General features: G+C 45.2%; 2 protein-coding genes across 4 annotated transcripts in view; one reads left to right on the top strand and one right to left on the bottom strand.

The window, feature by feature from the left end:
- The first annotated feature begins 7,366 nt into the window (after nt 1–7,366).
- On the top strand, nt 7,367–11,745 carry EMC4 (ER membrane protein complex subunit 4). Its single transcript, XM_083145209.1, has 6 exons — nt 7,367–7,528; nt 9,862–9,950; nt 10,141–10,252; nt 10,332–10,485; nt 11,251–11,411; nt 11,537–11,745. Exons 1-6 carry the CDS (start codon nt 7,382–7,384, stop codon nt 11,570–11,572), a joined length of 699 nt encoding a protein of 232 aa, XP_083001335.1. The 5' UTR covers nt 7,367–7,381; the 3' UTR covers nt 11,573–11,745.
- Nucleotides 11,746–11,752: 7 nt separating this feature from the next.
- The window catches only part of SLC12A6 (solute carrier family 12 member 6), a 47,110-nt gene continuing 32,539 nt past the window's right edge, over nt 11,753–26,323 (bottom strand). For 2 of the 3 annotated variants that reach the window (XM_083145198.1, XM_083145204.1), the window contains 4 exons: nt 20,329–20,400; nt 14,422–14,606; nt 14,196–14,329; nt 11,753–12,808 (listed from right to left, as the gene is read on the bottom strand). In XM_083145198.1, coding sequence (XP_083001324.1) covers nt 12,717–12,808; nt 14,196–14,329; nt 14,422–14,606; nt 20,329–20,400 — 483 coding nt within the window. In that variant the 3' untranslated portion in view covers nt 11,753–12,716. The remainder of the gene's footprint in view (nt 12,809–14,195; nt 14,330–14,421; nt 14,607–20,328; nt 20,401–26,323) is intronic. The other variant, XM_083145201.1, reaches the window with a different exon arrangement.

Below are 26,323 nucleotides of genomic sequence, written 5' to 3'. Positions count from 1 at the left end.
AGCCATCAATCCAGTTTAAGTTTCTTTTGCGCATGCGCGCACCTTCCAGCGGGGCGGGCCGCCCGCAGCGATGCCGCTGGACGCAATGACACTGCACACGCAGTGCGCATGCGCCCACAACTTTTACCATCGGAAACCATCCATCGATGGCATAAAACTATTCGACCATCCACTATCGATGACCAAAACATCGAGCACTAGGTCCCAACCATCGATGTTTTGGGAACATCGATAGTCGATGGCCATCCCTAAGCACAGGGCAGCCTTGCCTTATGCTGGGTGGGCCACAGCATGTGATGGTTTATTTAACTTGTCAGTATTCTTTGTCCACTTTTCCCTTACTTTTACTTTTTCTAGTATTTCTATCCTCCCTCACTCCATTTAGCTCACCGCATGTCCCTGCTATATATAGAGAGCAGTTTCACATCAGCCATATTGAATTAAAATATGGTCTGTTTCTGTCCTAGAGACAGCTGAGATGCTGGGAGGAGCAGCAGTGACCAGAAAGCCACAGAGCTGTGTCAGGACCAAATTGGGTTTGTAGGGGAGCTATGGCAAAGGGGAAATCTGGCAGTAAGGAGGCACCAGTAGCAGAGTGTTGTCCTGCTTCTGCTAAACTCTGACAAAGTGTCCAACTTTCCTTCCATAGTTTTTGGCTTCTGAACTGAAGTGTACATGTAGAATAGATCCTGGTCACTGTTTATAAACTGTTTTGCACCATATTCTTAGTGCCTCTAAGGCAGTTATCCCTGTCTATTGACACTCTGTCTCTCACATGGCCTTTATTCAGATCTGATCGCAGTACAAATTTGTTTGGAAAATGGGCAAAACCATGTGCACTGCAGGTGGGGCAGATGTAACATGTGCAGAGAGAGTTAGCTTTGTGTGAGTTATTTTGTTTCTGTGCAGGGTAAATACTGGCTGCATTATTTTTACACTGCAATTTAGAGTTCAGTTTCAACACACCCCACCCAAATGTAACTCTCTCTAACATGTTACATCTGCCCCACCTGCAGTGCACATGGTTTTGCCCATTTTCCAAACAAATTTGTACTGCAATCAGATCTGACTAAGGGCCTATGTATGAATTGTGTACAAGGCTAGACCAATATATGTCTATGAATGAACACTACTTCGAGGTCACCAAGAGATTAGGGCAGTTTGGCTTCCTTGGCTCCTATATAAAGCGTCTGAGCATTACCAATAACTGTGTAAAGATTAAAGTTACCCCATTTGTTTTCGCAAATGTTCTTCAGCTGACATGTTCTCTCTTTTCTCTTTTTCTTTCTCTTCTTTTCTCGTTTCCTCTTTTCTCACTATAATAATTGTATTGTTAGGTTATGTTCTGTGCATCTGGTCCAATGTTTTTTTCTATGTTCTGGATATTTTATGACATACCCTTATAGTTGATTGTTCATGTTCATTTACAAAAAAAAATTGCATAATGAAAATAAGGGCATGTCTATTGGGTAGGACATGCCCTTTGAGGCCATGCCCTTGTTGCTCATCAACACTCAATTTTTCAGAAGCATGTATGCCTATGGCACACTCAGTGGAACAACCCACCTCTCCCCTTGTCATGGTGCTCCCCATCATTTTGAACACAACCACCCCACCCCGGCTCCTGTATCCAATCTAGATGATAGAAGGTATGAAGGTTTCACACAAGTTTCATTAGATGTATAGATAATGTTACTTATCACCATCTTGTCATGTGTATACTAACTGAATGCTGATATGTGTAGTGTAGGTCTGCTATGCCATCTGCTGCATCCTGCGGCTGCCCAGACAGATCAAATTTTATTCTGCAAGGAGAAGTCTAATATAGTGCCACAACTTTTTGTTCTATATTTTACAATAAGATCATCCTCCTGTGAGTGAAAGCATAACATTTCCCTAAGGGCTGTTTCACACAGTACGGTTCCTGCCGCACGGTGAAATCCCGTACGGCCAGGGAGCCGTGCCGCACTCAGCAGTTGTGAATGGACACTATTGTGTCCATTCACACGGGACGGCCACGGCCCGGCCGCACGGTTGCAGCCGGATCCCCCCACTGGAAGGGACGGCTGCCGGGCTGTGGCCATCCCTGCCATTATAAAATTCTGAGTGCGGCGCGGCTCCCTGACCGTACGGGATTTCACCGTGCGGCAGGAACCGTACTGTGTGAAACAGCCCTAAGGGTTACATCCTGCCCTTCCCAGGGTTGTGAAGGTCACGTGCAGAACAAAGTGAACAAGCAAAATGATTTAAGATTTACATTGTGAACATAGGACAGCTGATCCAGGTCGCTGACTGACACACAAAAAAAAACACTTTCACTTCCCTCACAGATGTTTGTTGCAATATGTTTCATGTAATATGAAAGTTTTGGTACTTGTTTCCTAGCACGGCCACACCGATTTAGATCGGGGTGGTCGTGTCGGAAAAATCGGGTCGATCGCATCGCATGCGATTTGGTCGCATGCGATGCGATCGACGCGACCGACCGATTTTGGACCCGATTTTTTTCATTGAATCCAATGTAAATTGGGTCCCTGGGACCCAATTTTACATTGGATTCAATGAAAAAAATTCCCAACCCCCCCAAATGTAAGCGCGTAAACTCCAGCCCACGATAGACGACAACCCGAAGCGTGGCGAGCGCAGCGAGCCCGCGAGGGGCGGCGGTACGCGTCCTCCGACCTTTTCATGCCCTACTATCCACTAGGGCGTGGAGTGAGAATAGAATAGTGTGGCGAGCGCAGCGAGCCACCGAGCCCGAAGCGTGGCGAGCGCACGCGGATACCTTCACAGGTAAACGCGTCCCTTCGCGGGCTTCACAGGTGTCCGCGTCGCCACGGACACCTGTGAAGCCCGCAAGGGGACGCGTATAACTGTGAAGGTATCCGCGTCCCCTCGCGGGGCTTGCTGCGCTCGCCACGCTTCGGGCTCGGTGGCTCGCTGCGCTCGCCACACTATTATATTCTCACTCCACGCCCTAGTGGATAGTAGGGCATGAAAAGGTCGGAGGACGCGTACCGCCGCCCCTCGCGGGCTCGCTGCGCTCGCCACGCTTCGGGTTGGCGTCTATCGTGGGGTGACGACTGGGACATCTATAATGTGAAATGGGTCATATTGGCCCATTTCACATTTTTTCACATTTTTTCACCATTTCAATGTTAAAAAATATTTTAACATTGAAGCCTATGCAAAAATCGGGGGCATCGCGTCGCATCGCGTCGGGACCAATGTTAATGGTCCCGACCGACGCGATGCCCCCGATATTGTATCCTAGCCGGCAAAATGGACCTGATTTCAAAAGAAATCGGGTCCATCGGGGGTAATCGTGTCCCTTAAGTAAGGGACACGATTACTCCAGATTGTGGCCGTGCTAGGAAACAAGTACCAAAGTTTTTAACCAATATTTCTCTAATTTCTTGTGTACCAAAGCTTTTGGGGCCCTGGGGGAGTGGGGACTCCCCCAATGAAGGTGTTCCCCCTCCAGAATGAACCCTGCCTGGCCTGAATCCTGGGGATGTCCCGGTGCCCCAGGGCGGTGTGCACCGGGCTGATTGCAGTGCAAAAATTAGATTCAATAACTATTTGGTTCTATCAGTCCCCTAGGAGAACCACAAGTTCCAGTATGCAGAGCAATTATGGGCCTGCTGGGACTCTCACAGCAGAACCAATTGCCCAATAAACACACACACACATACCCTGAAAAGTAAAACTTTATTGCATACGGAGCCAATACATACTATACTTACCTACCTTGACCAGAAGGATCGGTCCACTTGTCAGGTGGAAAATCCAGGGTGTAAACGTGGAAGGAAATTATACTCACCAGCTCCTCCAGTGAAGATTGTGTCCTCTTTGTTCCAATACAGGTACCATAGAGGACCGGAAGTAGAAGGGAATGTTTCAATTCTCTGCCCCTCCCCCGCTAAGCGGCCAATCGCGCACTTCGGAGGAGGAGTGGAGAATGTAAACAATACATTGTCCGCTACTCAGTCAGGTGGATTCGGGTCAGAGTTTTTTTTTTTTATTTTACCTGTCCCGGGGATGCCTACATTGAAAGAAGAGGATGGAATCTTCGCCAGAGGAGCTGGTGAGTATAATTTCCTTCTGTAGGTACCCCGTGGATTTTCTACTGGACAAGTGGACTGCTCCTTCGGGTCAAGGTAGGTGAGTATAGTATGTATGGGCTCCGGATGTAATAAAGTTTTACTTTGGTACTTGTTTCCTAGCACGGCCACACCGATTCAGATCGGGGTGGTCGTGTCGGAAAAATCGGGTCGATCGCATCGCATGCGATTTGGTCGCATGCGATGCGATCGACGCGACCGACCGATTTTTGACCCGATTTTTTTCATTGAATCCAATGTAAATTGGGTCCCTGGGACCCAATTTTACATTGGATTCAATGAAAAAAATTCCCAACCCCCCCAAATTTAAGCGCGTTAACCCCAGCCCACGATAGACGCCAACCCGAAGCGTGGCGAGCGGCGGCGGTACGCGTCCTCCGACCTTTTCATGCCCTACTATCCACGTCGGCGTGGAGTGAGAATAGAATAGTGTGGCGAGCGCAGCGAGCCACCGAGCCCGAAGCGTGGCGAGCGCAGCGAGCCCCGCGAGGGGACGCGGATACCTTCACAGGTAAACGCGTCCCTTCGCGGGCTTCACAGGTGTCCGCGTCGCCACGGACACCTGTGAAGCCCGCAAGGGGACGCGTATAACTGTGAAGGTATCCGCGTCCCCTCGCGGGGCTCGCTGCGCTCGCCACGCTTCGGGCTCGGTGGCTCGCTGCGCTCGCCACACTATTCTTTTCTCACTCCACGCCGACGTGGATAGTAGGGCATGAAAAGGTCGGAGGACGCGTACCGCCGCCCCTCGCGGGCTCGCTGCGCTCGCCACGCTTCGGGTTGGCGTCTATCGTGGGGTGACGACGGGGACATCTATAATGTGAAATGGGTCATATTGGCCCATTTCACATTTTTTCACATTTTTACAGCATTTCAATGTTAAAAAATATTTTAACATTGAAGCCTATGCAAAAATCGGGTGCATCGCGTCGCATCGCGTCGGGACCAATGTTAATGGTCCCGACCGACGCGATGCCCCCGATATTTTACCTTTCCCGACAAGATTTCAATGTTAAAATATTTTTTAACATTGAAGTCTATGGAAATATCGGGGGCATCGCGTCGGTCGCGTCGGGACCAATGTTAATGGTCCCGACCGACGCGATGCCCCCGATATTGTCTCCTAGCCGGCAAAATGGACCTGATTTCAAAAGAAATCGGGTCCATTGGGGGTAATCGTGTCCCTTAACTAAGGGACACGATTACTTAAGATTGTGGCCGTGCTAGGAAACAAGTACCTTTACTTTTCAGGTGTGTGTGTGTGTTTATTGGGATATTGATTCTGCTGTGGAACTATGAGTCCCATCGGGCCCAATAATACCCTAGATGATGGGACTTGTGGTTCTTCAAGTCCCAGCATGCAGGGGAGGCTTGCTGGGACTCATAGTTCTGCAGCACCGGGGACAGCCCCAAGCTTCAGGCCGAGTTAATTATGGAAAGGGGGGGACCCCTTCATTGGGGGTGTCCCCACTTCCCAGGGTCCCTGCCTGGCCTGACCAGCCACAAGAATAATAGTTTCCCTCAGTTGTGGCATTACCCTGCTGGCTGTTTGGGTTCGCTGCTGGTTCTCAAAATACAGAGGACCCCTATTAATTTTGTCCCCCATATTTTGGGAACCAGGACTAGGCCTTGAGCCTGGTGCTAGATTTAGAAATTCCGGGGATCCCCTATTTATTTTGACCTGTGAATTTCTAAAACCAGAAATAGCTCTTTTAGTCTGGGGCTGATAATTGCCGAGTGGGGGGACCGCACGCCATTTTTAAAATTATTTATTTAATTAAACTATTATTAAACACTGAAGCCTGCACAGATTTGATTGATCCGCGCATGCTTCTGCCAAATATGTCTGGAAAATGAGGAGTATTTTCCAGCCATATTTTCGGGTCAATTACCGGCCGTATATGACAGACGGATGGTTAGTAAATTAGGAATCACCATTCGAATGAATGGTGATTCCTTATCATATGCTTTCGATGGCATATGCATTCTTATTCCTCAATAGGAATACGAATACTCCTAGAATATGAATGGCCGTATATCGCCCATAGTAAAAAAAACAAATTTATGGGCATATACAACCAGAATGGCTAGGAAGGACTAGGCATATTCATAGCCATTTCACCTTAGTAAACTTCCCCCATTTTGTTGACATTCTTCATGATGATCAGGCTTAAATGTTGACTTGAGAGAATGAACCTAGACTGTACCTGGTGGTCTAGCAGTGGCATACCTGCTAATGGCGGCAGTGGCAGCATCCAGGTACCAGGTGTCACATGTTGAGCAGTTACGGTGCAGACATCTGACTGAGCTACAGTATCTCCCCCCCCCATCTCTAGTGCCCATTACAACCCCCTCCCCTGCATCCTATCCTCACACTAGTACACAATCCTCCCAGTGGCATAACTAGAAATTTAGCTCCCTCCTGCCAAAAAAGTTTCTGACTCTGACCCCCCCATACCATATGTTAAACTCAACAGACATGTTTCTACTCAATTTGGTTCCCGCTGGAGCTATTACTACGCTAGTAAACCCTTCCATCCTGCAGCCTAACCCTAATTTAATTCTAATGTTGAGATTTCTCATGTCAACATTGTGAACATGTTGACTATCTGAGGATGTTAACATTGCCTGTTGATGTAACTATTATGAATGTCAAACTTATAATTGTGAATGTTAAATTATGCGTGCAAGCTGGGCCCTTGTACCTTTTTGACTAACTACCCAGTTTGTTTTATCACTGTTTCCAATTGTAAAGGGCAACAGAACTTGCTTGACTGTATAAGGACTTTTAATAATATAAAGAATGTGAGTCAACTTTTTATATGGCTCTTTTTCTGTCATAAAATGTCAAAAAATTACCATTGTATAGAACCTTTACATATCTCTATTATTTTTGAAAGATTTTTCCATGAAAATAGGTCTCATTTTTAATACTTATTAAAAACAAAACAAAAATAAAACACCCCTTTTATGAGGTTATATAATGGTCTGATTCAATAAATTATATTTATATACTACATATTTCATAAGCAAATTACATGATTTTATCCAAAAAAAAGTCTTCCAAATCCAAAATTCTGCATCAGATATCTCACTAACAGTAAGTACGCCCTACAGTCATCCTGGGAAAGCTGGCAATTTGTTGGTATCAGCTATTTTTAGGGGATTTCCTTAAAATAAAAAACTTTCCCCCTATCAAAATGGCTCCGCAATGAGGACAGAAACAGAGAAAACGTTTCCTCTAGTGCAAGCACGGCTGTATGAGGCAAGTGAAATATATACATCGACCTGATGATGTCACTAACAAGCGCCGGTCTTGGATAACCAGCTGGGTAGTAGCTTGTTCCCAGGCCTCTTGGTTGGGTACAGCTGCTGAGGCGCTGCTGGCGGAAGTGCCGACGGACCAGGTTGGTACAGGAGCTCCGGTCGCTTTGTTGCTACATTGACATTTTAATCACCCGTGAACTGTCCCCAGCTGTGGTACCAGGGGGCTGTACTCGCCACAGTCATATCACTGCCTCGGTGATGGCTGGATTCCTACTTTCCCGTTATCATTCTCTCAAATTGCTGACAGCATTGTGCAGTAAGGGGCTGCTGTTACTACAGGCTTATGGCAGCAATTACATCGCTATAGACTGTACCCGTACATTGCACACACCCTTGCTGAAAGAGAAATCGGTAGCACAGGAGCGATTACCTCATCGTCTTGTTTGTCAGACTCAACGGTCACAGCAATGTAATGGGGGCTTTGTAATAGAGTATGGGGCAGCAATATTGTATTTTACGAACCTTTGTTTCACAGTATGAATACAAATACACTATATGATGATTGCTAATTCACGTGATGGTGTGTGTGTATGTATAAAACACGGAAAAAAACCTGTCTCCCTTCAAATTATTTCCATTGCTCAGCCAAATTTATAAAGATTTTCTTCAAAGCAGTGTACAGGGAATCGCAGGGCCTGGGACTGACCTTCAGTCCGGGACCCCCAGTACCATTATGCCCTGCACACACCCCCCCCCCCCCCCCCCCCCCCCAGTACCATTACTTAGCTGCGGCGGCGCATCTCATCAAGAGCACACAGTGCAGCCTGCAGAGGGCCGAGCTCCTCTGTGTTTTAGGCTTGGCGCTCTGCAGGTTGCACTGTGTTGTGCGTGCCTGGCTGGAGGGGAGGCAGTGTGCGGCCGCGTGGGTGGCACCATGCCACTGTGGGCAGCTGTCCGGGTCCCTCCAGAGGCCAGGGCCTGCTGTACCCTCAACACCTGCCTGTCGGCAGTCCTGGCAGTGTATAACCTACCCCAAAACCCATGGGGGGCAACTGTGATATCCGGGTATGGCATGGCGGTCCAACAATCGGGATGCTGGCAGTCAGTATCACGACATCCTAATCCCGACTGCCAGTGCTCCGACAGAGGGGCAAGTGCAAATAAGCCCCTTGCGGGCTTGCTGCGCTCACCACTCTGCAGGCTCAGTGGCTCGCTTCACTCGCCACAGGTTCTATTCTCCCTCTATGGGGGTTGTGCCCCCCCCCCCACAATGGAGAATAGCCCGTCAGCCAGGATCCCAACTGTGGTGCATTTTGAACAGTCAGGATTACAATGTCGGTGTACTGACCATCAGGCAGTTATCTGGCACCCACGATATTCAACCCACCCTTTCCCCACATTCAAACTCCAATTCATGACTGCCAACTACTTTCAGAAATCACTACCTCCCAGCACTACACTCTTGTTTATGCTGCTAGTCTTTGGCTCATCACACCCTGGTGCACCTACCATTACCAGGCTATTATTTGTCATTACTAGTCCTGATCCCCCTTACTCACACACACGGGGAAATTTACTAAAATGTGTATTCTACTTCACATGTGTTGTTGCTATGGGCAACCAATCAGAATCTACTTCTTATTTATTTAGCACCCTCTAGAACAGGGCTGGGCAACACCGACCCTCCAGATGTTAATGAACTACACATCCCAGGATGCTTTGCATTAGTTTTGCTATGTGGCCATGCTGAAACTGATGCAAGGCATGCTGGGATGTGTAGTTCATCAACATCTGGAGGGCCGGTGTTGCCCAGCCCTGCTCTAGAAGATAGTAGACAGGATCTGATTGGTTGCCCATAGCAACATCACATGTGAAGTAGAATTCACATCTTAGTAAATTCCCCCCACAGTCTCTCCTTTCTTTAAAACAGGCAATAATCTAACTACTGGATACTGCGAAGTTTTGCTGAACATGCCACAGGGTATACGGTCATTAGGTCTACAGCAGCTAGGTCGACATGGGTCTAGGTCGACAGGTCATTCGGTCGACACAAGCATTAGGCCGACATGGGCTAGGTCTCCAGTCAAAAGGTCGACATGGGGTTTTTCACAGTTTTTTTTTGAGCCGACGTGCCAACAGGCGGCATATGATGCCCTACCATCCACTAGGGTGTGGTGGGAGAATAAAATAATGCGAGGGGAAGCGGTGCACTTAAAACAGTGAAAACCCCCATGTCCACCTTTTGACTGTCGACCTAGACCCATGTCGACCTTGCTGCCTGTCGACCTAGTGGTGTCAACCCACAATTTGCCACAGAATGGTCACATTGGTCTCATGTTTACACTGTTGCATTGTTTTACTTGTTCTGTTTGTAACTAGACCCCCAACAAGACAGCCTTATACTGTAATAGGCCATATACTGTAACAATAATTTGTTAAATTTGACACTCTGACACATATATTCTCTCTGCAGGAAACAGTAATGGCAACTGCAGCGAATCTGGTCGCAAAAAGCGGCCGCCGCTTTAAGTGGGCCATTGAGTTCGGGGGTGGTGGAATCAGGTAACAAGCCTTACCACTAAATAATGAAATACTGTATGGTACTCAAAGTGTAATAGTTTTTTACATCCATAAATTGTGACATGTGTTAAGACAGCCATATTTGCATAATTATATTTTGTTTGTTTAAAAGGTTTTTTGTGTAATGACCTATCCGATACATAGTTGCTTCTTCCTTTATTCCTGGCTACAGAAGTCGAGCTGACAGGGGTGCCCCACAAGACAGTATGTATCCTGTTGGATATTCTGACAAACAGGTACCTGACACGAGCGTACAGGAGTCTGACCACATTCTAGTAGAGAAGGTGAGAGGCTGCTGAGAACAAGCTGTCATTGTTTCCTATTATCTGCCAGTGATCTGACTATCCTGTTTCTATAATGCAGCGTTGCTGGGACATCGCTCTCGGACCACTGAAACAGATCCCCATGAACCTGTTTATCATGTATATGGCTGGGAACACAATATCCATCTTCCCCATTATGATGGTGTGTATGATGGCATGGCGACCCATACAAGCGCTGCTTGCTACACCAGCCAGTGAGTTTTCATTTATACTTTTGATTCAGCTTAAAATTTCAAATTTGCAAACTATGTGGGATAAAGAAATGTCTGTATTTTAAGCTGGCCATGCACCTGAATGATATCAGGCCCGAACGTACAATTTCAATGGGTCATGCGATCAATTGCGCGCACATTGTGAGGTATATCGGTAGGATGCGTTGTCCCACGGGGCGGAAGGTTGACCCCCAGATTATACGTGCTGCACATCTGAACCATCGGCTTTCCTTGTGGTCATAAGCAGATCATATGTGCTCTTAAAGCACATGGGATCGTTCGTTCTACCACTCTTATGACCTGCAGTTGATCATGTCGTTCTGCTGTATGGCCAGCTGTAAAGTGTAACTTCCTCTATGCCCATACAATTTAATGTTTTGTAAGGCTTGTGATTATTACAGACCAATGACAATGGTATAGACCAGGGCTGGGCAACACCGGCCCTCCAGATGTTAATGAACTACACATCCCAGGATGCTTTGCCTTAGTTTTGCTATGTGGCCATGCTGAAACTGATGCAAGGCATGCTGGGATGTGTAGTTCATTAACATCTGGAGGGCCTGTGTTGCCCAGCCCTGGTATAGACGGACTTTGCACATGATGTACTGATTTGTGTATAGGCTTTATTGCAAACTTCTGCCATGTGGCCACTTGATAGTATGTAATCTATGTATTGTTGACATATTAGCAATGTCTGTACTATTCTTCACCACATAAACCTAAGTGTTTCCCTCTGTTCACTATAAGCCTTCAAGCTCCTAGAGAGCTCTGGTCAGCGCTTCCTGCAAGGGCTGGTTTATCTGATTGGAAACCTTTTGGGTCTTGCATTGGCTGTTTACAAGTGTCAGTCTATGGGACTTTTGCCCACCCATGCTTCCGATTGGCTGGCCTTCATTGAACCACCTGAGGTAAGTCTGCATTTTTTACTGTAAAATCTCCATTGTAGGCCCACCACTCTTAAAATGTTATGTCTCCCTTTTCTACAAATCTCTTTACAAAGCACCATGTGTTACATCTGTCTTTTTCCTCGTAGAGAATGGAATACACAGGCGGAGGTCTCTTATTTTGATAATGGAACAGAAGACATGCAATCCTCTTATAAAGGAATTTGTACAATACAGAATTTCACACCCACTTTCATGGCTATTTGAATACTTTCGTTCTGCATAATAATTTATTATACTTTCTACGTACTATGGATTAGAGTTCTCTCAAGAATTAAAATACTTCTAATATAACTCAGAGGCAGTTTTGTAGAAAACTTTTTATTGTGTTGTCTAATAGTTTATACCCCCCCACCCCTTAATAAACAAAAAATGGTAACACACACACACACATTGACAATTGGAGATATGTCTGTAGAACTAGGAAATGGGATGAGGAAGCTGGTGCATCCTGCAGTCCTATTACAATATAATGGGAGCCTGCTTCTCTTACAATAATAATAACAATAATTATAGAAAGTTTTAACACATGGAATGATGCATTCACCAATAAATTAAAACTAGGCAACTATTCCACACACAGAAAATAAAAAATGGCAATGCAACTAAGAACATTCAGTTGGGAGTACTTTGCGTTCTCTCACTTAGATCAGAGGTAATACTTCTGCCTTCATCAGACAATTATTGGCAATAGCCAGGAATACAGTTCCAAAAGACAAATTCCTTTTTTTTTGTACAATAATGTAACATGTCCACAAAACAGGTACACACAAGATTTTGATCCCCCAATTTGGAAAGGAGGCTCAGGGTAAAATGTATATCCACCAGTGTAGTATGAATTAGCATGCTCCCAGTCACGTCAGGAGTTATTAAGGCGTGCTAAAACATTGTACCCTTCAATGACTGGACCTCTCTTTCCAGCGCTGCTCCGGATAGGGACTGGTCATAGGGGGCGGACCATCTTTATTCATTCCGTGCAAGGGGAATTTCAGATCTATTTTGCTTGTTACTGCATAGTGTGAGGGGGGACACTGTCCATGGTAAGAAAATACTGTTCTTCTCGTCATCCCTTTTTGTTGGCATAGTGCTTTCACATCACAAAAATGAACACACTTTTTTTGGCATTAGAAATGATTAAAAGAAATTGAGGGTTTGAGATTTAACTACAGTAGGACATTTCCTAACTTGTTCCTCATTCCTTTCACTTTCAGGAATGCAATCTTGATCTGCGATAGTTGCAGTGCATTATGTAGCAGATTTATACTCCTGTTAGGAATAAATGGTGATGACTTCGGTTCCACCACCTCTCACTAGCAACACGCGCTCCAGGCCTTCCGTCAAAACCTCTAGAAATTCCATATCTTGAGAAAGCTTTGGTTAAGGACACCGTGACAGCAGAATAATATTGAAAAGTGTTAGTTACAAAAAGTAGTCTGGAACTATACTGTTACACATTACCTCTCTGGGCAGTATTCTCCGTGCATGGAGAGCGTTTTATTTCGCTCTCCATGCACTCTCCATGTTCCGGAGCCTCCTGCTCCCACTATTCAATGTATTGAATAGTGACTCGCGGCGAGTCTTAACCCCTGCAGCGGACGAGCGTCCGCGGCAGGGAGCTGGCAGGGAGCCGGGGGACGGAAGCAGCCAGAGAGATTATAGTCTCCCTGGCTGCTCCAGAGGAATGTGGAGGGGAGGGGGGCTCTCCGGGACCCAGGCAGCACAGGCTGCCCCCCCCCCCCCTATAGGCAGCGGGGGACCCAGTATTCACTGCACCCGATCGTGCATATTAACGATCGGGTGCAGTGAATATATGAATATGTAATGTAAAATTAAATATATATTCATGTGCTATAAGCACATGAATAAAAATAACATGCCCCTTCACAGAAAAAAAAACTGATTTTTTGACACCAAAATTAAAAAAAAAAACCTTTTAGTTTAAAAGTTCACATTCCAGCTCCCCATCAAAAGATGGAGAATTGCTACACGGAGAGACACGGAGAAAATCACTTAGAAAGACGGAGAATATTTCACATTGAATAGGGTTGCTCGCTTTTGGAGAGCAAAATGCTCCGTCCAAGGCGAACAAAGCACAAATTCTCCACAAAACACGGAGAACTTTTCTCATTGAATACTGCCCTCTGTGTTGAAGTTGAGTCACAATTAACAATTTTGTGCAGGTCTGTTTCACTGGCTAGCTTCTGATACTACCACGATCTGCCTCCAATGTAGCCACTCATATAAGAACACACAGATCTGACTAAACACTTAGGTCAGGTGCAGTCTGTTGTAGGCTGCTACATGTGTAGATTGTCACCAGATTTTCCAACTATACAAATTAATATTAGGTGTTTGTTGATCTGTTTGGACATTTTTTTAGGCCCAGAACAAAGGGCAGCCAATTCTGTAGCTGTAGGATTATTATAAAATGTAGGCGTGGCCAAGTAACTGCTGTATTGCGGCAGGTACTCGTATTTGCTATATCATATTGCCATACTCAGCAGATATCGTAGAATGCTCCTAAATATATCTATTAGGTGTTTTTTTGTTTTGTTTTTTTAAATTTGGCATATGTGCGTTAACATGTCTAAATATAGCAGTTATGTGATACCAATCTGCAAGCTTTCTTTCCATAGACTATATTTCATAATTTGGCAACGATTACCCATATTTATGATCGATTATTTTATAAAAGTAAAATGTACATTTTGGCACCATATATTCATTAACTTTTTTGTAATAGGATACAGTTTTCATCACCCTGTGCATTACGGGGAGGGCCTGGCATATTCAGCAGAACCAGTTTAGCATCATGAGATTTATTGACTATGACCTCGTTCAGTTTCACAGCTGTGTGCATTCGCCGCACGTTAGACTGATCCCTGCAGAGAAATAACAAACATTATTAATAAAGACTGCTGATGACACTGCAATAGAATCTGTACAAACACACACAACATATTCTGCATCTCACGGCCTCATGCTGAGCAAGTCCTGGAAGCTGGGCATCGGGTTGTTTTGGGCCAAACGCACGGCGTGGTGTTTATCCTTTGTCCATGTCATGTGCACTCTTTCTGGTGCAGCATCTGTGTCATCATCATCATCTGAGCCCACACTAGTCAGACGTAGAATGGAGTTTCTGTCCTTCACTAGCTGGGCCTAAGTGGATAAGATTGCAAGCTCAGTATTTTTTGTGCACAGTCTAAATGTATATCATTCATTTACTACAAGACTCAATCATCTCAGTTCACTTTATCGTGGTTGGTAATAATGGCACTCCACTAAAGACTTGGTAGATATCTTGCAAAAGGGATGCGGTCATTTGGTCTACTGCATTATGGTAGACAGTCATTAGGTCGAATCCATTAGGTCGACATGCTAAAAGGTCGACATGACTCTAGGTCGACATGGGAAAAGGTCGACATGATTCTAGGTCGAAAGGTCATTAGTTCGACAGGTCATTAGTTCGACATGGTCATTAGTTCGACATTGTCTATGTCGACATTCACAAGGTCGACATGGAGTTTTTCACTGTTTTTTGAGCCAACATGTGCCGACAGGCGGTATTTCATGCCCTACCATCCACTAGGGCGTGGTGGGAGAATAAAATAGTGTGCCGAGCGTAGCGAGCGATGCGAGGGGATGCAGTGCACTTTAAACTGTGTCCATGTCGACTGTGTTGACATTCAGGTAAAAAAACAGTGAAAAACCCCATGTCGACCTTGTGAATGTCGACATAGACAATGTCGAACTAATGACCTGTCGAACTAATGACCTGTCGAACTAATGACCTTTCGACCTAGAATCATGTCGACCTTTTCCCATGTCGACCTAGAATCATGTCGACCTTTTAGCATGTCGACCTAATGGATTCGACCTAATGACTTTCTACCATAATGCAATAGACCAAATGATCCCAACCCCTTGCAAAATTACACTGCTTTATCTTCAGATTGTATTAAAGGCATTAAGGGTACTATAAACTAAGCCTGAGAGAGAGATCTATAGTACCAGCCAATCAGCTGCTAACTGCCAACAGGCTGTGTTGGAAACATGACAGAAGCTAATTGGTTGGAGCACCATTTAAGATTATATTGTAATAACAAGAATCTCTACAGACTTCTTGAAAAAAGTTTTGCGGACAATAATCCTTAGGACTGTGTCACTATATAGAAGTCTCAGCAAGAATCGGAATCACTGGTACACTCTTGGATTTATTTTTTGTAACTGAACTATTCTGAGGGGTATATGTAAGCGTCAAAGATCACAATTAATCTATTTACTGCAAATACAATTCCATTGGTGGAACGCAACCTGATAGTGAACTTCTAATTGTAAGACATAGGGGATATTCCATCCCGGGCCTGCCACGACATCCCAACAGCTGTGACCCTGTCCCGCCACGACATCCCAACAGCTGTGACCCTGTCCCATTCTTGGCCTGCTTGACTGCCGAAAAGGGGGCGTGGCTACAAGAAATGGTCATGGATCGTCGAGATCAGTCCGTGAGCAGGACAATCCATGGCCGTTCTTGGCAAAACAAGCCCCAACTGCTTTTTACGTCTGACTCGTTTTGCCGAAATGCCTCTTCAATAATGTTGGCAAAGACAGCATTGAATAGGCACCTTCCGTTACTTCCCCCATAGGAAATAACGGCGGAGGATTGAATACCCCTATAGTGTTACAAATTAAGTTGCTGTCCGTTTTGTAACATCTAATTTTTTATATTTTGTCCTTCAAAAATTAGCTGTGAGTTGTTTTAACTAACAATATTAGAACACATTTAACTGAAATTGTCTAACTTAAATGAGAATTCATGGATAGGAAAAATACAATCAAAACGTAAATTTTACCTAAAAAACTATTGCATGACACTACAAAAATACTATAACTACCCCATATTTATAAGCTGTTAGTTCTATTAATTTGTAGAAAAGATTTGCCTTATGAGAAATACACAATAAAAAGTTATCATTTGTAACTTATACCTCCCTACCCTCGTGAAAACTGCCTTTTAAAGATCATTAGAAGCCACCGTGCAGAAGCGGGATTGCACTCCCATTATGTTCCTGGGGGACAGCTAAACCTTAAAAATGATTGAAATGTGGCAGTGAAGCAAGCATTTATTTTACATGAGGTGGCTTTGAGCCCACCACAACAAACGCTACAGCCATCTGTTGGGAGCAACCAGCAGCAAAGATTCAGAGATCTTGCTCAGTTGGAGTAACTGCTTAGCGTATTGTGGACTAAAGGCCCATACACACTAAGTTTAGCTTTCCAATCTGGCTGGTTGTAATGAAAATCTGGAAATTTTTCAAAGCAAATGAAAAATGACCATTTGCACCTAAACATGGATAACAGACTGGAAAGATAATATTATAGTGTGTGCCTTTAGCCTGATTTCATATATCCCACAGATGGGTATGGATCATTGGATAGACAGACATTAGGTCTACAAGTATTAGGTTGACAGGGTCAATTATGGGGATGGTAGACATGGTGTTTTTCACTTTTTGTCCCAAATATCGACATGGACACAAAAAATTTGCAGTGTCCCCTCGCATGGCTTGCTGCGCTCACACCACAGCCTAATGGATGGTAGGGCATGAAATACCACCTGTTGGCAAATGTTGGTTCATAAAAAAAGTGAAAAACCCCATGTCAACCTTCCCCATGTCGACCTAATGCTTGTAGACCTAGTGACCATGTCCCCCCACAGATTGCAGTTCCCTGCAAGTGGTAATCCCTACCTAAAGTTGTTAAACCCATTGTTAACCTTTCTAAGAACACCATTCTGCTTCCAAGCAGGATGTCAGAAACCGCGGTGCGCGTTAGCATCGACGTCCACGTTCCTTACCCGCTCGCTGGTGTGTCTTGCGGCGCAGGCCCCTGTCCTATGCTGTCCACGGGTACTCTCCATGGCAGGATCTGAGTGGCATTACCCTGAACTATTGCCAGCATCCCACGCTGGTCCCAGACCGGGCCCACGCCACATGGGCGCCGCCGTGACACCTGCAATCACATGACTCTGTTGTGCAATGATTTCCCTGTGACCTTGTTGCTCTGACCATGTGACTAAAGGTGTGCACAGGTACTTCCTGGACTTAATTGCTGCTGCGGGTTGCAGCCAATCACAGGCCAGCAGGAGATATATAGCTGAGGCCTCTGGCCCATTACTCATGCCTTGAACAACTTGTCTGATCCCTGTGTGTATCTAGTCCTCCGTGTTCCAAGGCTCCAGGATCTTGTCCAGAGACCCTCTGGTTACCCTGTGCAAAACCCTGAGCGACCTGCTGCTGTCACCTGCTGCTAATATTAAAGCTCCCTGACTCTCCTCACCTGCCAGGTTACCTTCCTCGCTGTCTACCATCACCAGCTTCCAAGGGAAGAGGAAAGAGCAGTGGTTCCCAACCCTGGTCCTCAAGTACCCCCAACAGTGCACATTTTCCAGGTCTCCACACAGGATCATAGGTGATATAATTAGCTCCACCTGTGGATCTTTTAAAATGTGTCTGAATAACGAGTGCACCTGTGTACCTGCCGGGTGATCTGGAAAACGTGCACTGTTGGGGGTACTTGAGGACCAGGGTTGGGAACCACTGGGATAGAGCACTCCAGCATCTTCCAGCAGAGTTTGTTGCCATACCACCTTTTGACTCCCAAGTCAGCACAGACGTCAACTCTCCAGTTTCCTGTCAACTCCCGTGTCGGCTCCCAGGCTGTCAACAGTCATGTCGGCTGCTAGGCCGTCAACTCCCGTGTTGACTCCCAGTTCGTCAATAAGCTCCTGTCGACTCCCAGGTCATCAATACCCCTCCGGCTCCCAGGCAGTCTACAGTAACATGTGAGCTGGATGCAGCATCCCAGAGTTCTTGAGCCCTTCCTCTACTTCAGAAGGTCCGGTTTCATCCTAAACTGGCTTTATGCTAAACTAACTACAAAAATAAAATTTACAGTGTACAGGGTTTAGCTAATTTTAGGCATTCTTTTGATCGCCTCGCTCCCCCGCACGTTTGTAAGCATGTGCATATGCTGGATGCAAGCAGGCATGGTGAACTGCTAGTTCGCCGTCCAGTTCACACCTTGCAATGTGGGGCAGCAGCAATGGGCTGCGTCCATGGGAACAGCCAGTATTTTATGGGTGGTCATTAGGCAGTGATGCAGGTGCCGGGGGCAGGTAGCTGACAGCAGTGGATGTTAGCTACCCGCCCTGTTCCCTTACAGGGAGCACGCAAAGCTAAGACACCAGAGACTATTCTTAGTTTTGTGTGCACCTTCTAAATCATTTGATGGTCGGCGACCATCAAATGATTTGGCCCCCGCACCCAAGGCTGCAACTGGATGTTTATGCAAAGCATCCATTTGCAACTGTGCGGGAGAATTCACAGAGTGAAGGTGGGGCGGGCGGCGTTTTATCCACACGCAACTCTGCAAATTTTGTGTTCCTTGCTTAGATCCTTGTGTAGCGCTGCAGAGAAGTAAACAGATGTTGAACAGCTAGAAACACAACAGTGGGTTGCAAAGACACATACTTTGTCACTTTTCATTTTGGGCCATGGCCACATAGGATGTTCACAATGATTGTGGAAGTGATGACGACCCTTTCATGGATGATTTGCAGATCAAAGCAAATTTCCTCATATTGCTGTAGGCTCCTCTCCCATATCCTGGAATCTTAGATTTGGATTCTCAATTTCAGGAAGTCCAACGTGATACCTTCCTAGCATGGCACCAATCAGTAAATGGTGTTGTTGCCCTCTTGCTACAAGGACTTGTGTAAGTTCACCTTTTACATAAGGGTAGAGGAGAAAATGGTGTCCATCTTCAACAAAGTGCAAGTTGCATATTTTAATTCAGAGGGTGTTCCAGATCAAGCTAAATTTGAAATGAAAGAAGTCTTGCCAGCATTTGGCAAGCCACTTTTTTAATCTGTATCAAGCTCTTCAGAACATCATTCACTGTGTTGCAGACTGAAAGGCGACAATCTCAAGAGAACATGAACATTGATCCATAACTGGTTCATAATAATAATGGAATGCAAGCCATTGAGACAACCAGAGACTTCTGTCCTTCAGTCCAAGTTACAAGGTCTTTGTTTTTTTTCTCAGAAAACAGCCTGCAACTCAGAGCAGTTTTTAATGCTCTGGTTAGTAGACCATTACTTGGAACAGCGATCACCAAGAGACAGTCAGACAATGCCATGGCTGTGGCTTACATAAATCACCAAGGGGACACAGAGTGCCCTGGTCATTAAACAGACTAGCATAATAACGCACTGGGTGGAGCAAAAGGTACCAGACACCAAGGGAATTCTGAGAAACTTGGTCCTCTCACTTGGAAGTGTTCCAGCAGACTGTGTTCATGTGTGGGCAACCAGATGTCGAGATTTCTACTTAAGGACTAGGTACCCACCGGCCATAGCAGTTCCTCTGGTAGCTATGCTTACATTGGTGTACAAAAAAGGCTCAAGTGATTCTGGTAGCATTAGACCGGCCAGGAAGCACATGGTACACAGTCATTCTCTTCATGGCACCTGCCACAAAGACTAGATCTGATGTCACCAGAATTTACCTCTGCTGGCTTTAACCACATGGCTACTGATGCTATGATCCTTAGCTATAAAAGATTTTCTGACCATGTATTTCAGACCATGCTCAAGGCTAAGAACTACCACCGTTCTCGGTTGATATACTATACCGTGAGAAGTTAAGGGCATTTCTTCAAATTCTTTCTGATTACACCTGTTACTATGGTTTGTGCAGGATGGTCTGAATCATGGTTTAAAACTCTCCTCTTTGAATGTTCAGGTCTCAGCCTTATCCGTTTTAGAAAATACGATCTCTTTTGCCTAAAGCGTTGTCTTCCAATGGAATTTCCTTACCTGGACACCTGCCTTTCTTGGGCTATTTCCATAGCTAGGAGAGTTTCTCAACTGGAGCCTCTGGGCCTGATTCTGAGATAGGAGTAAAGAAAAAAGAGCAAGTAACTGTATATTGGGAGAAACCATGTTCTTTTTATGCATGCAGGGTTAATACAGGCTGCTTTTGCATGCATTCCACAAATGCTGGACAGCTTTATTTTTACATTGCAGTTTAGATTTGAATTTCGACATGCCTCTTTCAAATCTAAATCTCTCTTCACATATTAAATCTGTCCCACATGCAGTGTAGTATGGTTTTACCATCACTTGCTCTTTTATGCTTCAATCCCACATCAGAATCAGGCCCACTGTCTTGTAAGTCTGCTCATATTCTATAAAAAGTAGCTGTGAATACACAGGGCATACTACACACCGGACTGCCAACATAAAATATGGCCTAATATCTCTAAAACATGCTGGAGAAACTGCGGGTGAATAGGTACCATTTTTCATATATTCTGGGACTGCCCTGTACTGAAGCCACTTTGGATGTCAATATTCTGCTTGATTAGTAAAATAATTGGTGAACCGATTGAACCTAACCCCGAAACGGCTCTCCTTCACCTCTATGGAGGCCACCTGACCAAACGCGAATCTTATGTTCTGGGGCACATTCTGATCGCTACAAAAGCAGCTATCGCTCAATTGTGGAGATCAGAGAGGATCCCTAGTATCGACTTGATATGTGACAAATTCCAGAAACAGTTTCGAGACCGCAGGGTTACAGTATTCTTCCCAGTGGCAAACGCAGGATTTTCAGAAGGGGGTTTCCAGAGGGGCAGAGCAAAGCACGGAGGTGGACACTTAGGTGACCCAGTATATGCCGGGTCGGTTAAAGTATTATAGGTAGACCAAATGTATATTAATAAAAAAATATATATATATATATACATACATACATACGCGTCAACAGCAGTGTAGACCCCTGGGCATAGCAATGTATTGGGGCACCTACCGATCCTCCAGCGGTAGGGGTGGGGGAAGCTTTGATGTCCCATGGGTGGTAGGGGGTTTCTAGGTACTCAGAAACCCCCCCTGCGTGCGCTACTGCTTCCTCCTCTAACTCTATACATCTGTGGTGGCTGGGATGGTCTACGTTTAGAGAAGGGACGGGACATATAACTAAGAATAATACCTCTGTCGATATCAACCTTTTAAACTCCCCAGATTCTGAGAGTTAAGGATATGGGGACCGGTTATGATTACTCCTGTTGGAATTTATGTAGAAGATATAGGTAAAGTATAATATCTAGGATACTCCTCCTGCTACGCTCTACCATTATTTATATGTCTAAAACAAGATGTTTGAGCACTATCTAAGTACACTCCTGGTTCTCTGAGTGATGTGTTAGCGTTTACATTATACTATTTAACCTATGTGATTTTCGTATGTAACTACTGTGTATATCGCACCCCCTCCCTTTATTTTCTTTTCTGTAACCCCCCCCCCCCCCCCCCTGTTTGTTTGCTGATAAAACTCAATAAACATATTGTTAAAAAAAAAGTAGCTGTGAGATCATTATGGGTCTATATTCACATGGCCAGAGATTTACAGGGGAACGATGAACTGGTATTCCTATATGGCCACCAAATCCAAAAGGCTAGTTCTCTATATTAAAACTCCTTAAATGCACAGCAGCGTCAACATCACTAAACAGCAACCCCTCTCCCCCAAACTTTCCATTCTTTTGGCTTTGTGAATCTACTCTCTCCTGGTTCTCCTACTTATCCAACTTCTCCTACATAATAATTGCACCACCACTTCCCCACTGCTTCGCCTTCAAGTTGGTCTAACCCAAGGTTTTGGCCTTGGCCCCTTTTCCTCTCTACTGCCTTTTGATAATATCTTACTACAAAAGTATTATACTCTATGGACCTTATTCTGGTCCATTCACACGGGGCTGATGTTTTTGCATTGCGCATGCGCATTTCTGCAATTTCCTAGTGGAAGATAATATACTTTCTGAAACTCAATATTTCAAACACTAACCTTTTTTTCCCCAGCCAAGGCTCCTCGACTGTCCACGCTATCCCTAATGGCAATGTCTCATCTCTTCCATTCCCCAAATTCATGATCTAGGCGTTACCCTTGAATCTGCCCTTTCCTTCTCCACACACAATCATTTTCACAATCCTCCCCTTTCTATTTCTTTCACAATATTTCCAGAAAGTGGCCCTTCCTCACTCTAAGCTATTAAAACTTTCATTCGTGCCCTCATCATTTTACCATTGTGATTACTGTAATCTGCTCCTATATGGGCTTTCTAACTCCTCCCTTGCCCCTCTCCTGTCTTTCCTAATTGTACTGCCCACCTTAAATTCCTCTCATCACTTTAACTACAGATGGTGCCCTTCTCATTCAGCGGGAGTCTGGCCTTCGGATCGCCAACCAACATCCCCCAGAAGGGGACACGCACACACGAGACGCTCACGCGTACCCTTCCGACGGAGCTCACAGTCGGTCCCCGCTGTTGTCCGCCAGTCCCCACGCACCCCCCCCCCCCCCAACCCTGTCCGTCTCCCTGAAGTGGAGACGGGCAGGGTTCCCATCCTCTGAAAACTGGGACGCGTGTCCAAGTTAGGTGGAGAGCCTCTCAGCCGGCGATCACCAGCGGGGGCATTCTGGCGAGCCCCGGCGCTGTCTGAGAGCCGCTCCATTTGTATGCTGCCCTCTCTACTAGTCTCTCCACTGCAATACATCTCTTAATTTACACACACACACACACACACACAAGTGCCCACCTTCTTAGCTTTGATGAAGATTGTCGCCACACCTCCTCCTTGATCACAACTTTCCATTCTCAGGATTTATCCAGGGCTGTTTCTAACCTCCAGAATTCACTCCCTCTATTAGACTTTCATCCAGCCTTTAAGATCTTAAAACCATTTTTTGCATTCTAGTTTACTACCCCTTCACTTTACTACCCCTTCGTTGCAGTCTCCACCTTCTGCTCCCATTGTGTCCACCCATATCGCACATATATTGTAAGCTTGTAGGAGCATGGTTCTCTTCCTTCTGTCTTCTCTACATAATTATTTATCTATGTGAATTTATATACTGTCTGGTTTAATCTGTAGTTAAGTGTATTGTTAACTTATCTTCTCACATGGTGCTACTGAACCCTTGCAGTGCCTTATACATAAATAAAAATACTAATGTCCACAAAAGAGGTAAGTCTCGTAATTAACAGGACAGGATGTCCCTAAAAATGTAAGGGCACATCCCACCACAAGAGAGGGTGACCACTTGAACTTCTGTTCACCACTTTCGCAAACTCAATACTTACCATCCAATAAATAGCAGTTTATGACAAAAAGTTCCACACTGTGAATATACTAAGCATACTCTACCTTGGGACAGCTTTTTTTTTTATATCCCCAGTATATTCAGTATCCCCCATAGGATGAATGAGAAAAATATTTTTTGTGCTTATAGAATTATAAGAGATGACCCCTATTGGCGCACTGCTGCCTCTATTTTGTACTATCCCAGGTTATAACCGGTAACCCCAAAAACAACAGAAAAACAATACAATGGTGGGAATTCCAAACTTATGAGGCGCAACCAGGTGAGATGATGTCTAGAACATGAAATATGAATATTTCACCACAGAATATAAGGCCATAGGAGAAAATTATACGGGCATATACATCACCATACTTACCGTGAGTGGGGTACGCCCATCCATCACTTTTCACTTCCTTCACCTACCACTAATGAATGCACTTAATAATATCTAACTACTTGTCTTTCTGAATTTCTCCATATATCTTTGTGAATACATTGGGAGAGAAAGAAAGATGGAACATTTGAGATAATAGGACAGGCATGTCCAAACTATGGCACTCCAGATGTTGTGAAACTACAAATCCCATCATGCCTTGCCACAGTTTTGCCATTAGGGCATGTAGTTTCACAACAGCTGGAGGGCCATAGTTTGGACATGCCTGTACTAGGACGTGGAAAGAACTATAGAAATCCCTATGTTCTAGACATCATCTCACCAGGTTGCGCCTCATAAATTTGGAATTCCCACCATTGTATTGTTTCTCTGTAGTTTTTGTACTTATGTTAAATCCTAGTTCTATGAGTAACACCAGATAGCTTCCCTTTATGCTTTTTGTTTGTGTTTCTGTTCCTTTTGTTTTGTTACTTTCACGGTTTTCCCTATTAGGATTATTGTTGTCATTTCAGTATGTTTACACTTGTACTCTATTTTGAATCTGTAATCTTGTTTCTATGTACTGTGGCTTTGTTGGTAAAACACTTAATTTCTGAGGCATGTGGGGTATAGACGAAGAGAAGCATGAGCTTTTAAATCAAAAAGTGCTCCTGCTCCACAAGATGTAGGGGGGTTATTCTGGTTGATTCGCAAGGCTGCGAATTCGTAGCCTTGCAAGTCCACCAAACCCCACCCGGGGAATACTCTCACCCCCCCTCGCAGTGTGTGTTCCCGCGCACAGGCAGTAGATGGTAGTTTGACATAAACATTCATTTGCATGCTGTGGGGGACATACCTTGGCGTAACTTGCAAGTCACTCGATTTAAACATGTCAAAGATCAATTACCCACATCCACCTTAGCTGAGCTGCAGTATTCAAGTACTGTCCCTGCCATGTTCCGCTTCCAAAGTGTGCCAATTATAAGTTTTGTTGCTTCTCAATACCCCTCTAGCAAATCATGAATCCTGACGCCTTTCAACGCCTCTGCTTTAGCAAATCACAAATCCTGATGCCTTTCGATCGCCTCTGCTCTTAGTGGGCCGATGAGGTAATATTTCATTTCTGTATAGCAAAATTTTGGCCCCTACTCCTGCAGAACGAAAACCCCATGAATTAGCATGGGATTAGGACCTCCCAATTCCCTTAGTCGAGGAAAACTGACCTACCGTTCGATCTAGAATCACTAAGGCTTACATTAGTGTAGCTATCAAAGAGACCTGCTACAAGGTACCTGGTCCTGTCTAGGCTGCACACCATGTTTCCCTCAGCAACAAACCTTTGTTGGAGGAACTGTGGTCAGGTTGGTACAATCTACCACATTTGTTGGGCATGCCCGATAATTGAAGCCTTTTGGTCAGCTGTGTGGGCACTGATATCTCGATTACTTGATATACTTGTACCACCATCGGCGGCTATAGCATTGCTGGTTGCCCCGACCCCATTTGTCAGCAAACACCAGAATAGGTTTATTGTCCAAATCTGCAATGCAGCCAAATCCTTCATCGCCAAACACTGGAAACAAGTGGGGGCACCGTCCATGACAGCTCTCTACTCACGGATTATTTTGTGGTTTCGATTAAATATATCACAAGTCTACAGAATGATTCTGTTCTACCTTTCATGATATATGGTCCCCTTGGTATCATTTCCACTCCAACCCCCTCCCTGGACTGTGCTAGCTTTTATTTTTGTTATTGTTGATTACTAGAGACAGGATTATAAGCATTTGCATATTTTGGCCATGCTCACTGGTTATTGCATATTTTACCTAAAATCTAGTAATGGTGCATATTTTAGGCCCCGTCCACATCCCACCCGCGCGTTACAGTACTGCTTTGCCCTGCTGCTGGGCAGGTAGTGGTAGAGTGTGCAGGCTGGGGCAATATGTGCGCAGTGTGGGGAACCTTGGATGTACGCTATGTCTGACACTGCTCTGTGCTGCCAACCCATGTTGATAAAAGTCAGTCGGGCGGATGCCATTACGAAGCTCCTGAACCTTTGCCTGCCCCTGGCCTGGGACTTTACACCAAGAGACAGACTTCTGCAGCAGAGGAGGTGGGCAGAAGGGTTGTGACATCACGCGGCGCGGAGGAAATGCTGTGTCACAGTGAGTATGCGGTGCAGGGAGGAAGCCTTCCACTGCGCCACCCTCACACGCTATGCTGACATTTGATCAATCGGCGCTGGAGATGAGGGTCTGTGCAGTTGATGCAAGAAGAGCTTTGGATGCAGC

The sequence above is a fragment of the Crinia signifera genome, chromosome 1 (assembly GCF_055691185.1).
Source record: "Crinia signifera chromosome 1, ASM5569118v1, whole genome shotgun sequence".
NCBI classification, from domain to species: domain Eukaryota; kingdom Metazoa; phylum Chordata; class Amphibia; order Anura; family Myobatrachidae; genus Crinia; species Crinia signifera.
The sequence above is the reverse complement of the archived record's forward strand: the minus strand, read 5'-3'. Positions and strand labels throughout refer to the sequence as shown.